The following is a 14,752-nucleotide window of genomic DNA, read 5'->3' on the forward strand; positions in this document are numbered from 1 at the left end:
CACACACACACACACACACACACACACACACACACACACACAAAACTATGGGAACAGGAGTGACTGCCAAAGTGTTGCTTCTGCAGAGATGCACCAATTATGCTCCAGGGTCCCATTGCTGGCAAGTGAGCAGGCTCTTTTACTGGCATTAAAAATCTCTTCCCAGGCTCAGCAGGAGTTGATGAAGCAGCTCTCCATCCTTCCTCGAGACAACTATAGCCTCCTGAGCTACATCTGCAGGTAAGAGGCCCCTGGTATCGTTCCATAATTTTCAGCCACACCAGAAAGAATCTCCCAGTTAGAGGAGGAAAGAGTATCTCTGTGAACTCAAGAGATTTTGTTCCAGACCTCTGGAAGGTCAACTCTATTCACATAGCACTGAGGTAGTTTCCTGTGTCCGCAAGATAATTGAAAAGATCCCGGAAAATCGAATCAGCGTAAAAAGGAAACATGCTTCCTCCTTGAAGCCTGCCCCAGTGCTGCCCAGAGTCCTGGGACAGGCATTAGAACCCAGAATCCTTATCATATTTTTAGAATTATCTCCCATCTTCCTGTCTCTGGACCATAACTTAGCACCCCAGAGACATTCACTCCAGGCCACCTTTCTTAATTCCCTTTCTGAGGACGGACCTTCTATGTGCTGTCTCTGTGGCAACACATAGCATGTGGATTGTCCCAGATCTGGCTGAATTGGGAGCCTGGATCTCCATGTCAGACCAGACATAGCTGAAATTTATCTTTATTTTTTAAAAATTTATTTTATTTATTTATTTATTTTTGGCTGCATTGGTCTTTGTTGCTGCACGTGGGCTTTCTCTAGTTGCGGCACGCGGGCTTCTCATTACTGTGGCTTCTCTTGTTATGGAGCACAGGCTCTAGGCACATGGGCTTCAGTAGTTGTGGCTTGCGGGCTCTAGAGCACAGGCTCAGTAGTTGTGGTGCATGGGCTTAGTTGCTCTGCCCAATTATGCTCCAGGGTCCCATTGCTGGCAAGTGAGCAGGCTCTTTTACTGGCATTAAAAATCTCTTCCCAGGCTCAGCAGGAGTTGATGAAGCAGCTCTCCATCCTTCCTCGAGACAACTATAGCCTCCTGAGCTACATCTGCAGGTAAGAGGCCCCTGGTATCGTTCCATAATTTTCAGCCACACCAGAAAGAATCTCCCAGTTAGAGGAGGAAAGAGTATCTCTGTGAACTCAAGAGATTTTGTTCCAGACCTCTGGAAGGTCAACTCTATTCACATAGCACTGAGGTAGTTTCCTGTGTCCGCAAGATAATTGAAAAGATCCCGGAAAATCGAATCAGCGTAAAAAGGAAACATGCTTCCTCCTTGAAGCCTGCCCCAGTGCTGCCCAGAGTCCTGGGACAGGCATTAGAACCCAGAATCCTTATCATATTTTTAGAATTATCTCCCATCTTCCTGTCTCTGGACCATAACTTAGCACCCCAGAGACATTCACTCCAGGCCACCTTTCTTAATTCCCTTTCTGAGGACGGACCTTCTATGTGCTGTCTCTGTGGCAACACATAGCATGTGGATTGTCCCAGATCTGGCTGAATTGGGAGCCTGGATCTCCATGTCAGACCAGACATAGCTGAAATTTATCTTTATTTTTTAAAAATTTATTTTATTTATTTATTTATTTTTGGCTGCATTGGTCTTTGTTGCTGCACGTGGGCTTTCTCTAGTTGCGGCACGCGGGCTTCTCATTACTGTGGCTTCTCTTGTTATGGAGCACAGGCTCTAGGCACATGGGCTTCAGTAGTTGTGGCTTGCGGGCTCTAGAGCACAGGCTCAGTAGTTGTGGTGCATGGGCTTAGTTGCTCTGCGGCGTGTGGGATCTTCCCGGACCAGGGCTCGAACCCGTGTGCCCTGCATTGGTAGGCGGATTCTTAACCACTGTGTCACCAGGGAAGCCCTACTTTTATTTTGTTTTAAATAATTTTTTGTAGTTTCCAGATGATAAAAGAGTTACATGCTTGATTTGGAAACTAGGAGAATATAAAATACTGTAAATAAATGAAAATTTCCCCAAACCCCCTCACCCAGAAAAAGTCACTATTAATATTTGAGTGTTTCCTTCTGAATGTTTTTGTCTCTGTGATAGATCATCACATGCATCAGTATAAATATAGGGAAACAATTTTTATACCAAATTAGAAATATATATATATATATATATATTTTTTTTTTTTTTTCTGTGGTACGCGGGCCTCTCACTGTTGTGGCCTCTCCCGTTGCGGAGCACAGGCTCCGGACGCACAGGCTCAGCGGCCATGGCTCACGGGCCAAGCCGCTCCGCGGCATGCGGGATCCTTCCGGACCGGGGCACGAACCCGTGTCCCCTGCATCGGCAGGCGGACTCTCAACCACTGCGCCACCAGGGAAGCCCAGAAATATATTTTTAAATTAAAAATATATATATACTTGTATCCTGCTTCTTTTGGCTAAATGTTGTATTGTGAGCATTTTCCTATGTCACAAAGTAGGATTATACATGACTCCATAATATTCCATAATGTTTCCTCATTTGGACACCCCTCCCCTGCCACTTATTTGATAATTTCTCTGTATTTGGAATTTTATGTTGCTTCAGCCGATTCACTTAAAAATGGTTTTTAGAGACAGTATTTAGAAGTGTTTTTTTCTGATGTTTTCAGGTTTTTAAGATAGTGAATCTGAGAACTTCATTCCTCAAATAGGTGGGATTACAGCAAAAATTCAGTGTTCGTTTTTGAGCACTTGCTGAGAATGTGTTTGCTGAGATGCTTGGTGGTGTAACCTGAGGTTGAGAGCAAGGAGGCACCATGAATTCCCATTTCTGAGATCTTCCCGATGAAGTTTTCTTCTCTGGAGACTCAGCTGGGATAGGTGCTGAGAGCCTGGGAGAGAAGCCTGTAAAGTCAGGACCAGGGATAGTCAAACACCCATTTTTAGTCCTTCTTGTCTCCTCTTAGCTCCCTGAACTGGACCCTGCCTCCTGCCGATTTGACTCCTCACCCACCCCTGGCCCCAGTGCCACCATCAGCAGCTGGGTTGCTTGTGTCTCTTCTTCCTTGATCTTGAATCTTTCAGGGGGAAGCTAAATTCTTGTAGTCAGAGCAGACTGGTCCCATTCCTGAGACCAGAAGGAAAGAGTTGAGACCCACCTCTGGGATCCTGTGGGTACCTGGAAGTGCTTCCTTGTGGCAACTTCCTGTTTCCTACTCTGGGATTTCCTGGTTGCCCACAGGTTTCTCCATGAAATCCAGCTGAACTGCGGAGTTAACAAGATGAGTGTGGACAATCTGGCTACTGTGATTGGTGTGAATCTCATCAGGTCGAAGGTCGAAGATCCTGCTGTGATCATGAGAGGTACGCTGGTCCTGTGGTGAAGGTAAGGGCAGAGGAAGTAAAGACAGTGACATCGCTACCAAATTGCTCTGCAATTTGCCAAGCATTTTCCGTTGATCATCTTGTCTGAGTTGTAAAATAGCCCTGTGAAATAAGCAGGGAGGAATTATGTTCATTTTCCTGGTCACAGCAGAGCAGAGGTTAAAGATTTACCAATCATCACGCAGTATGATAAGCTAGCACGAAAACAGTTAGTTAGTGTTTCTTAGTCTTTTAGTACTTTTAAACATCCTTAGCCAGAGAGAGCAAACAAGTGTGATTTTATAAGACAACTCCCAAAGAGGCTACTTGTAAAGCTGCACTGAAAAGACTTCTGAGGTAGTGTCTTGGTTCAGTGAACAAGAGTCCTGACACAGAGTACTGATGTTTGCCATGGTTTGGGGGAGGCAGTATGCCTGGTATGCATTCTCTATGCATGCAATAAGAAATCAGATGTCATATTGAGGATCACATCAAGAGAGAAAGATGTCTTCATTTTCTTTCTTGTCATATTGCCTATAACCTGATCAAAGACTGATCCAGAGGACTATAGGCCGAAAATAACCCTCTTTCACCCCACTGCCATATCCTTCTTCTATCCCATCCCATTCACCACAATCTCCTACCCCAAGCAATTAAGAAGGGTCCTGTGAGGAGCAAATGAGGTCTTTTGGGGCCATGTGGTTTTAGAGTCAAGTTTAGAGACATCTCATGGGTGGAGAACCTTGAGGACCACCTGCCCTCTGCCCCATGGTCCAGCACTACAAATCTCTTTCTTCTTTCTTTCAGGGACTCCTCAAATCCAAAGAGTGATGACCATGATGATCAGAGACCATGAAATCCTCTTTCCCAAGTCCAAGGATGCACCCTTGTCACCCCCTGCCCCCAAAAATGACCCCAAGAAACCTCCAGTGGCGCGAAGCTCTGTGGGCTGGGATGCCACTGAGGACCCTCCAATTTCTAGGACAGACAGCATCAGTAACATGGTAAGGTGCAGAGAGCCTTCCTCCTTCCATCGGACTCTTCCTTCAGTCCATGTCATTCCATGTAAGAGCTTCTCTGGAGTGGCGATTTAGGGAGTCCTGAGTAATGCTGTGGCAGTGGGCACAGCTGATATAGACCCATTTGAATGAATCTTGAAAGCCTGGCCTCTTTCAAAATCTAGTTTCTGTTGGTATCCTGGAGGTGGGATTAGTGACATGTGTGCCCATCCCCCAGTGACTAAGCAATGGGAGTCCTCACTAAAGCCCACTCTAAACCCTTTCAAACTCGGTCCAGGGAAGTTCGATGGGGAAACTACATACCACAGTGTTAATGTTCTAGTGAGAGTTGTTGAAAATTCCGGGTGAAAGTCCAGAGAGAACGGTTTCCTGCTAAGCCATGAAACGTGATTCCTTTCTCAGAGTATGTGATGTGTTTGTGTAATATTTCTCATTCCCTGATAAGCTGTCTCAGCAATGTCAACCCCCTCATTTGTACTGAAGGGTTGGGGCTCACGTTCACAATGTCAAAAAACTCTGCAGACTCTGAAGTTTAGACTATTTAGGCCAATAATTTACAAAGCTCAAATATTTTAACGTATTTATAGAGGCAAATATTTTTTAAAAGAACGTGTGAACTTTATATAGCAGCTTAATTCTTTATGTGTGGTCAAGGAATTAATGTAAAATTTCGAGTTCGCCAGGTAATGTCAGTTGCCTACTGTTAATCCCGAGGATGATTAAGAATGTATTGGAAAAAAGATGGTGGTAGTTGTGATTTTTCTTGGGTGACGCCTGCCTGGACACAGTGCATTTACTAATACTCTAAAATCAAATTAATATTTAGAAATGTTTATACTTCATATAATGAAATCATCCTAGACGTCTTTGAGAGTAGCCATCGTTGTGCTCATTTGACAGGTTTCTGTATTTATTGTAACAGTATGGGCAACAATGGACAGGCAGTGTGCTGGGCACCTTAAATATATCACATCTGGAGTCCTCATCGTTACTCTGTAGGGCAGAATTTATCATCCACATTTTATAGCTGAGGTGCTGAGTCTCAGGGAGGTTGACCAGCTGTCTCAAGATGACAGCAGTAGAATGGTAGAGAGTGGGGCTTAGATCTAGTTTGCACCTCAGGGCCCAGGTCCTTCTGATTCCAGGTGGGGTTGCCAAAGCAGGTGATGAGCTAGAAGCATCAGACAGACAGCTTGAGCCCTGATTTTCTCATTTTAAGGCTCAATCTTTTTCTTTTTAATTTAATCTAAAAATATATATGCATGACTCAAGAAAGTCAAAACAAAAGAAAGAGATATGTTTAGAACTGCTGCTCCTTCTGCTGTCTTCACCCACCTTATTCTTCCCTGACTTTATCAGTTTCTTTTTTATCTTTCCAGTGTTCCTTTATGCAAATATAACCAGATATGAGTGTAAATTGTTATTTACCTCCCTTTTTACACTAAGCGTAACATGCTCACTCTCTCCCTCTACACACACACACACACACACACACACACACACACTACTGTGTATCTTGAATTTTTCTGTTTAACAAATACCCTGGAGACCTTTTCATGTCAATACATAGGCAGTACCTCATACAACCTCAAGTTTCTGGCAGATGTATGGTGTTCCATTCTGTGCATGTAGCGTGATCTACTCAGCCAACCTCCATAGATGAACATGTTTCTTTTACTCCTTTGTACTACAAACAAGGATGCAATGAATAACCTTGACCATGCCTCATTTTGTGCGCAGGCAAATATATTTCTGGGATAAATTCCTAGAAGTATGATTGCTGAGTCAGAGGGTAAATAGATTTGTAATATGTAATTTTGATTAAAATTGTTAAACAGTGGTTGTGCCATTTTGCACTTCCACCAGCAATGCATGAAATAACCTATTTCCCTATAGTTTCGCCAGCAGAGTGTGTTGTCAGATTTTGGAGGATTGCCCATCTGTTAGATGAGAACTAATATTTCAGTAATTTTAATTTCAATTTGAGTTTTTCCTGTTATAAGAGTGTTCAAACATTTTTTTTTAATGTGTAAGGGCCAGTTGCAGTTTTCCTCCATGAACTCTCTGATCTTGCTCTTTGCCCATATTTATATTAGTCTTTTTCTTCTCAATTTTTATGAACTTTATGTATGCATTAGGAGAGTAGCCTGTTGTCTGTGATATACATTGCAAATATGTTTGTCAGTTTGCCATTTCATCTTTGATTTAGCATGTGGTGGTTTCTTTGTTTTATTTTTAATTTTATGGGTCATGGAAACACATGTGGATTGAATTTATCAAATTATTCTTATATGGCTTCTGGATTGGGGTATACTTAGAAAAGCCCCCCTCCCGCCCCCCATTCTAAGGTTATAAAAGAATCCTAGTTTAGGGCCCCTTACCACAAGCAAACAATTGATTTTAGTCAGCAGTTTACCTCTAGAGTATGAGTTTCTTCAAGTATAATATCCTTTTGGAAAAATGCCACACAGATAATCAACTAATGTGACAAATTAGGAGATGGTCTTTTAATTGAGTTTCATAGGTGTGTGGCCAGGAGATACTTTCTTTCAAGTCTCTAATCCTTATCTTGGGAACGTGACACGTGTGGGAAAGACCCATGTAACATCCGTGGTCACTTTTTTCTAGGCCAGCGACTCAGATGCAACCAGCCCCACTGGACAACGGCCAAGTGATGGGTGTCTAGAAGACAAAGCATCCAGGGAAAAGCCAGGAGATTGGAAGCTGCAGTCACGAAAAAGGACTCAGACACTCCCTAACCGGAAATGCTTCTTGACATCAGCTTTGCAAGGATCCAACAGCTGCAAAGTAGAGATCTTTAAAAATGAGTTCTGGTCATCTTCTTTGGAGGGGAAGGCAGGGGATGGGCACAGGAGAACGATATCTCAAGGTGTGCCACAGTTTTTCGACTCCCAGCGGACTTCCACCTACGATAACGTCCCCACCCAGCCGGGGTCCCCTGGGGATGAAGCCGGTACACTATCATCCCAGGTCTGTGACTCCAAGAGAGATGCTCTTGCCAGCCTAAACTCTGAAACCGAGCCTGGGAAAAAGAACTCCGGAGAAGAGGAACTTGAATCTTTGCAGAGGATGGTCCAGGAGCTGCGAAAGGAAATAGAAACACAGAAGCAAATGTATGAGGAACAAATTGAAAAGTAAGTCATGTCCAGAGGGCCCTGGGCAGCCACTCGCCTTCCATCTTAAAAGCAATAGGGATTGTTCTCCTCTGCCAAAGAAGAGACATTATAAAATTTCAGTTACAGAAGACGCTATCTACAGCAGTTGGGCCTAATGAGAAACAGGGCAAAGGCATTGAGGAGATGACTAAATTAGTGAAAACTCTAAGCTTTACCTTACATTCATGAAAAGTTAAATATGTAGCTTAAGTAGTTTAATCAACTGTTTCCAAACAGTGGTTGTTTAAGCATCAACATGTCTTTATGAATTAAGAGAAATTTTAAAAATTTTCATATTAATGTCATTCGTCAACTCTGCAAACATTTATTGAGCATCTACTATGTGCCAGGCACCATCTCAGCTGTTAGAGAATAGCACTGAACAAAACATACAAAAGCCCTTTTGCTTATAGAGCTTTCCTTCTAGCGGCGACAGACGGAGAATACAAATAGGTAATTAAAACATATGCTATGTCAGATGGTGGAAAATGCTAGGGAGAGAAATAAAGCAGGGCAGGAGGTTGGGGAGCTCAGGAAGGGGGTTCCAGTGTTACATAGGGTGGTTGGGGAAGGCCTCACTGAGAAGGTGACACTCGAGCAAAGGCCTGAAGTAGGGGAGGGAACTAGTGAGGTCCACGTGGGAGGGGTTGGGGTGGGTTTGGGGGAGAGCAGGCAAGGCAGAGAGAACCGAAGTGCAGAGGCTATGGGAAGGGAGGGGTCTGGAGTGTTCATGCAGAGGAAGAGCGGTGGTTGGCGGCAGCAAGGGAGTGACTGATGGCAGAGGGCAGAGAATGCAGAGGGCCTGGCCAGCCACCTGAAAGCCTAAGTGAGGCAGAGCTTCTGGGGCACCCCTGACCTGACTGAGGCTTCACTGGGTCAGGATCACTAACTCCTCACGATCTCAGACTACAGGGGGTGAACGGAAGCGAGGCCGGTGACATGGCCATTGCCACCATTTCACACAAATCTCTAAGATGCTCGGACATGATATGCTCACTTGAGTAGATAAACTACTTTCTTGAAATCTTTTTCACACCACTCATTTTTCCTGAGAAGAAACCTCAATCCAGATTTGCCTAAAGTCACACTAATCAAAAGTTAGCGAAATGTGAACCTAGTGGGGTTTTCGAACGGCGGGTACTTTTCAGTCCATAGAGACTCAGGTACATGAAAGGAAGACTTTGGTGAGCCTGATCCTTTGTTCCCTGCAGAGGGCTGTCCATCTAGAACAACACATAACTTCTTGTCTAAGAACCTGAAATCAGCTGTTTGTAGACTCTGAGACTTGGGTGACATCTTGGCCGTGACCAAGGCAGCCCCAGAGCAGACACTGAGCCCCAGTTTCTAGCACGGGGGTCATTGACAGGGTGGGGAAGAACTGGCTGCCATTGAGGTGGCTGCTCCTCCTGAAAGGAACAAAGTCTTCTGAATCCACTCTCAGGGGAGCCTCCCATTCCATCCTCGGGAGAGGAAGGAGAATTAACAGCCTACAGTGCCTGCTCTAAGCTTCATGCTTCAGACACGCCTTCTCATATAATCCCCTCAGTTATCCCGTGAAATAGGTAATACCCCCATTTTACAGAAGAAATGGGAGTTTAGGTAGGAAGTATAAAAAGGTTTCACAGCTAGTCATTGGTGGGGCTGGGATTCGAACGCGGGTCAGCCAACCTCCCAAACCCACTCAGATTCTACCTCTCCACTGGAGTCAGTGGTCAAGATCTAGCATGGTGTCTCTTTTGAGGTTTTCCCCCCAAACAAGAAGGATATGGAGGACTCAGAGAAGAAAACTAAATTTGTAATGGGTGGCATTCCAGACGAATGAGACTAATTTGGCTTTAAGAAGAAACAGGCAGGGGTAAGCAAGGCTCTGAAGGGAGGCTGTTGCCTGCAAAATGGACCAAGGCCCTTGAAGATAGAAGCCAGAGATGGGCTCAAACAGGAACTCAAGTCTCTGTATAAAAATGAGCAGGCCATTGGGTAGCAGGGAAGCAGCATCTCACAGAATGAAATTCTGAAGCCACTTTCCAATCATAGTCTCCTCATAGGCCTGAAATTCCCTCCTTTGGCTCAAAAATGTCATATGTACTCTCACTCCCAAGGGTTAATTCAGCACAGCCTGGAGGGAGAGAGATGGGCACCTGAGACTAGACTAGGATTTTGGCCAGTAACAGTGAAAATCCTGCGAATTCAGGAATCCAACAGATCCTTCACTTGGAGTGGGATTCAGAAGCAAGGGTGGGACTGGCAGGAGAGTTGCTCCCAAGGGGCAGCTCCCCCAAATCCTCCAAATCTTTCTCCCCAGGAGCCTTCATAAGAGAAGGCTCTGGTCCGTGCTCTGCAATGAAGCAGGATGAGAAAGCATGCATGTGTACACAGGTGCCGGGAATCTGGAATCTGGATGGGGTTCAGCAGTCAGTCAACCTTTCCACTGAGCAGGACAGATGCAAGGTGATGTGGGTCTGTAAATATTAGGGGTGGTCTCTTCATTCAAAGACTTCATTGTGTGGTGGGAGATACAAAACACAAAACGACGTGAAAAACGGCACAAGAGATGTCATGAGATGGATGACAAATGACACAAAAAGGGGACAGGCTCTGGGAATTCAGGTTTACTGGGAAGTCCTCCTGTTGGGGATGGGACATAACTAGGAGGTACAGGTTTGTGATGGGTCTGGGATGTGGAAGGTAAAGTGGACAGAGGGGGTTGAGGGCAGGGCTGAAGGGAAAGCCTAGAGGTCACACCCCGTCCCTTCATTCTTTTCTTTCCTTCCTCGTAGCCTTGAGAAGGAAAATTATGATGTGTGGGCTAAGGTGGTGAGGCTCAGTGAAGACCTGGAGAAGGAGAAGAAGAAGTCTGCAGCCTTGGAAATCAGCCTCCGCAACGTGGAGCGCTCCCGGGAGGATGTGGAGAGGAGGAACAAGGCCTTGGAAGAGGATGTCAAGGAATTTGTCAAATCGATGAAGGAGCCCAGGACCGATGCTTGAGGGTCCCAGGAGCACCACGGAGACAGCCTGCAGAGACCCAGCAATGCTCCCTTTCTCGCTGCTAGCTGATGGCCAGGAAGCAACATTCCTCCCTAAGAAGGAGAGGACACTCTCGGGGGGAAAACATCACATTTCCCAGTAGATAAATCAGTGGAGTTTGCAGGAGGACAAAGGTGAGCAGGGACTTGTGTGGACAACGCCGAGCCCTGGGGCTGTATTCAAAGGGATTGCATTATTCCACCGTGGTCTCAGGCCGAGTGAAGCGGCACCTCCCGTGGCTGAATGGCTGTGTCCAATGGCGACTCTGCTGCAGGCCACATCCCAGGACCCAGGCAACAGGCTGACCCCAACAGAGGCTGGACTGAGGAGTTGGTTCTTTGTTTCCTGTGTGGAACATTTCACCTAGTCAGATGGCCTCTGGGTGTCTCTGAGACACAGGGGCCAAAAATGATACTCAGCTTGTGATTTCTCAGCCACGGTGGGCTGTGTTCTGAGGGGCTGCACCTACTGAAGCCAGGACCCCATTCTGCCACCCCGCCCCCGTGATGCACACTCTCCAGGGCCGCAAACTCGAAATTAGTATTAGGCAAAGACAAAACAAGCAGTAAACTGGATTTATGAAAGCAAAAGCAATTAGAAAATTAGATTCAAATAAAAAAAAAATAAAGCAGGGCTATTGACAATCCGTACAACACCATTATGAGAGTAAAAGTCTCCCCTGCCTGGGGTCAGATGCACCCCCTCTCTGGGCACATGGCTTGATGAGCAGATCACGGGCTGCATTCCAATCCCACTTGCCTTTCAGGGGCCACGACTGCATAGGGCAGGCCCACTATGATACAGCTTCCTTAGATGCTAGTTGGGTGTTTAGATAGTAACAGTCATGATAATAATATTTCTCCTGTTTCACCAAAATGCAAGTGATTTTACTCTTTAAGGGGACCTGAGGCACTAGAGAAGAACTGGGAGAGAGGCTTTCCCAGCCGACAGCTGACTTTTCCTTCTGCATTAAGCCACCCTGGCCAAGGTCCCTGGTGAGGCCCCAGCCCTTGATAGATAGGATGGTGGAGTCTTTAGTGGTTTTTGTCATTGTTCTAGTTAGGTGGTCTCCAAGCTCTTTTGACCATGTACCCCATCAATAGAAAATATTTGAGCATACATTCCTCAATATAGGTATATTTATTTATTTATAAATTATACACATGTACTACTGTATTGCTATAACATAAAACATACACAGGACAAAAATTGAATCATGATGAGATAGAAACAAATATAAGTAGATATTCTCAAGTGTGCTTTTAGCTCTGGAAACTCCTGGCCCAATTTCCCAGCAGGTATTACCTGTACTAATGTTACATAGTTCATCCCATTACTCCCATAATTTTCTTGAACTCTTGAAGCCACGTGGCTGAATTAGTGGTTTGGAATCTCCGGTTACCACAGTGAGAGTTTAGCCTTCTGCAGCATCTGTGTCTCCTCCTTTATTCCTTTCTCTCCCTTCGTTTTCTCCCTTTTTCTCCTCCTCTCTGTGTTTTCTTCACTCTGGTTATTCCCCACTGCCCGTGGCCATGACATATTACTCACAGAGTGAAAGGGATGGACAGGGGGTCAGTGTTTCTCAATCCTGCTACCCAGGCCCTGCTCTGTCCACCTCCAGCCCCCCAAGGACCAGACTGACAGAGGACTAGGATGACACCTAGAGCTCCTCGTAGAGACTTGCTTACAGTAGATTGGGGGTGGGGAGACTGATTTGGAACTTTATTAAGTAAAGCAATAAAATATTTGATTTCCTGGAGTTGATTTGTTTTTCAGTTACAGAGTAGCAAACATAGAAACACTTCCTGAACACCTAATGTCCACTGATGAGTGTCTATAGTTCTGCCAGACGTGTGCCATGTTCTCCCATGGGTTCCTGGCATGGACCCTTTGAATGCTAATATAGACTTGAGTATGGAAGTAGCCAGCTTCACAGTTCCAAAGGGAACATTTGTTTGAAGGAGCAAAGAGGAAGCCCTGAAGCCTGTTTGCTTAGGGGTCCACGTTATAGGACCTTGCTGGGACTCAGGCTGGGTGGAAGGCCCATGTTTGAATCCCCAAGCCCCTCCTGGTCAGGTGATACCTCTCATTCCACACCTTTTGCCAGAACTGCAAGATCACAGAGCGGCAGGTCCAGCATCAGAAGCCAGAACGTCAAGTCTCCTTCACAATCGAGAGGGGACCTGGCTTGCCTAAGCTGCTCCTGTGCCACCCTCCATATGAGGAGAACACAAGAAAGAGTTTCTCCAGGACCCCAGGCCCTCGTGAGTCCAAGGAAGGGCCAGGGAAGAAGATCTGGGGTCTGAGGCCACTGTCCTCAATGCCCCAAAAGACCACCTATGCTCTGCATGGCAATGTCGCTCCAGGCCTCACCTGGACCTGGGAGCCAGTTTCTGGAAGGCAGAACCAGACTGACCTATGTCACCGGTGCTCTCTTGGACCCAGGAGCTCCCACTGTTACTTTCAAAGCCCTGCCATAGGCAGGATCTACTGAATCTGCCTTTTTCCAGCCACCCACTCCTTCGCCTTCCCCTCTCTTCTACCGGCACAGGTGCTGAGAACTCCAAAAGGTCTGCAATATGCACGTTAAAACCCCTTGCCCTCTCCCCACCAACATTCTACATGTCCTCACAGCCTCGAGCATGACACGTTAGGGCATTTTCTCCTAAGCGTGAGGCACATCTGATGGTTTTCCATACGTGTGTGCACTGGGTAGGACAGTTTGTATTAGGGGATTGGCTGGGTTGAGTCCTGTCTACAACCGCTTGGACCACTCTAACGAAATCCCATGGACTGGGTGGTATCTGTTTGTCACAGCTCTGGAGGCTGGAGTCTGACATCAAGGTACGTGAGGATCCTTTTCTGGGTGGCAGGCTTCTGGTTGTATCCACACATGGCAGAAGTGGGTAGGGAGCTCTGTTGGGCCTATTTTGTAAGATATTAATCCCATTCGTGAGGGCTCTACCCTTATGACTTACCTCCCAAAGGCCACGTCTCCTAATATCATCACCTTTGGGGGTTAGGATTTCTACATGTGAATTTTTCTGGGGGGTAGGGCGACAAACAGACCAGAGCAATTCTTTTCCAGTGGATCTTGGTCAGTCTGAGGCCTGGAGAGATGGAATGTGACGTCACTGGTACAGAGTCTGCTGCCGAGGATGCAAACAATAAAAGTTTTGTTGTTGTTGCTGTGACCAATTCTTTAAGTCCCGTTCAGAGGCCCATCCTCTCAGGAAGGATGGAGCAGGGGACTCCAAAGCAGCCCAAGGCTCTTGAGAAGCGGGCGAAAAGATGCAGCACGGGGCTTCCCTGGTGGCGCAGTGGTTGAGAGTCCGCCTGCCGATGCAGGGGACGCGGGTTCGCGCCCCGGTCCGGGAAGATCCCACATGCCGCGGAGCGGCTGGGCCCGTGAGCCATGGCCGCTGAGCCTGCGCGTCCGGAGCCTGTGCTCCGCAACGGGAGAGGCCACAACAGTGAGAGGCCCGCGTACTGCCAAAAAAAAAAAAAAAAAAAAAGATGCAGCACAGCACAGTAGCTGACGGCTGGGCTCCCAGCTCAAGACAGGAGGATGTGTGTGCACTGACGTCATGTAAACTTCCACATTCCACCCCTTCCTCTGCAGATACCATCAGGCTGTGTGCTGGCCCAGGAGCAGAGAGATCACTTAGAGGCTACTCCTGCCATTCATGTGGACTTCCTTCACAAGAATGGCATGAAATCTTTCATCCTGCAGGAGAAGCCTGGGTGAAGGGAGGCCCCAAGGATGGAGATTCAGCTGTTGCTCTGGAGATTCAGCTGTTGCTCAAGGCTGGCCTTTGGTCAGCAACAGAGAGCTGCCAAGTGACTTCAGACAAGGAGTGAGCAGGGAATACCAACAAGGCTGTGCAGTGCCAGCCTCTCTCTCCTCTGATGCCTGGAAACTATCTTAGGATCATAGAAGAACAGCACCGGAAGGCACCCTTGAACTTGTCTAATCTAACCTGTTCATTTAATGGATAATGAAACCGAGACTCAGAGACAAGTGAATTGCCAGTGTTTATGCAGCGGTGAGGAAGAGGATTAAAGGGCTCCTCTGATCCACTGTTCAGGGATCTTTATGATTCTCGGCTTCTGTCCAAAAGTTCTCTTCCCTAGTTTCACAACCATGCTGTGAAACTCATTGAACATCAGTCGCTAAGT

The 14,752-nt window shown here is 46.4% G+C and overlaps 1 protein-coding gene across 1 annotated transcript in view; it reads left to right on the forward strand.

The window, feature by feature from the left end:
• The window catches only part of ARHGAP25 (Rho GTPase activating protein 25), an 87,827-nt gene extending 75,504 nt beyond the window's left edge, over positions 1-12,323 (forward strand). Inside the window, exons 7-11 of the mRNA XM_028497036.2 lie at positions 167-240; positions 3,233-3,354; positions 4,162-4,358; positions 7,002-7,528; positions 10,327-12,323. Coding sequence (XP_028352837.2) covers positions 167-240; positions 3,233-3,354; positions 4,162-4,358; positions 7,002-7,528; positions 10,327-10,534 — 1,128 coding nt within the window. The 3' untranslated portion in view covers positions 10,535-12,323. The remainder of the gene's footprint in view (positions 1-166; positions 241-3,232; positions 3,355-4,161; positions 4,359-7,001; positions 7,529-10,326) is intronic.
• The last annotated feature ends 2,429 nt before the right edge of the window (positions 12,324-14,752 follow it).

This window comes from Physeter macrocephalus, chromosome 12 (assembly GCF_002837175.3).
Source record: "Physeter macrocephalus isolate SW-GA chromosome 12, ASM283717v5, whole genome shotgun sequence".
Classification (NCBI taxonomy): Eukaryota; Metazoa; Chordata; class Mammalia; order Artiodactyla; family Physeteridae; genus Physeter; species Physeter macrocephalus.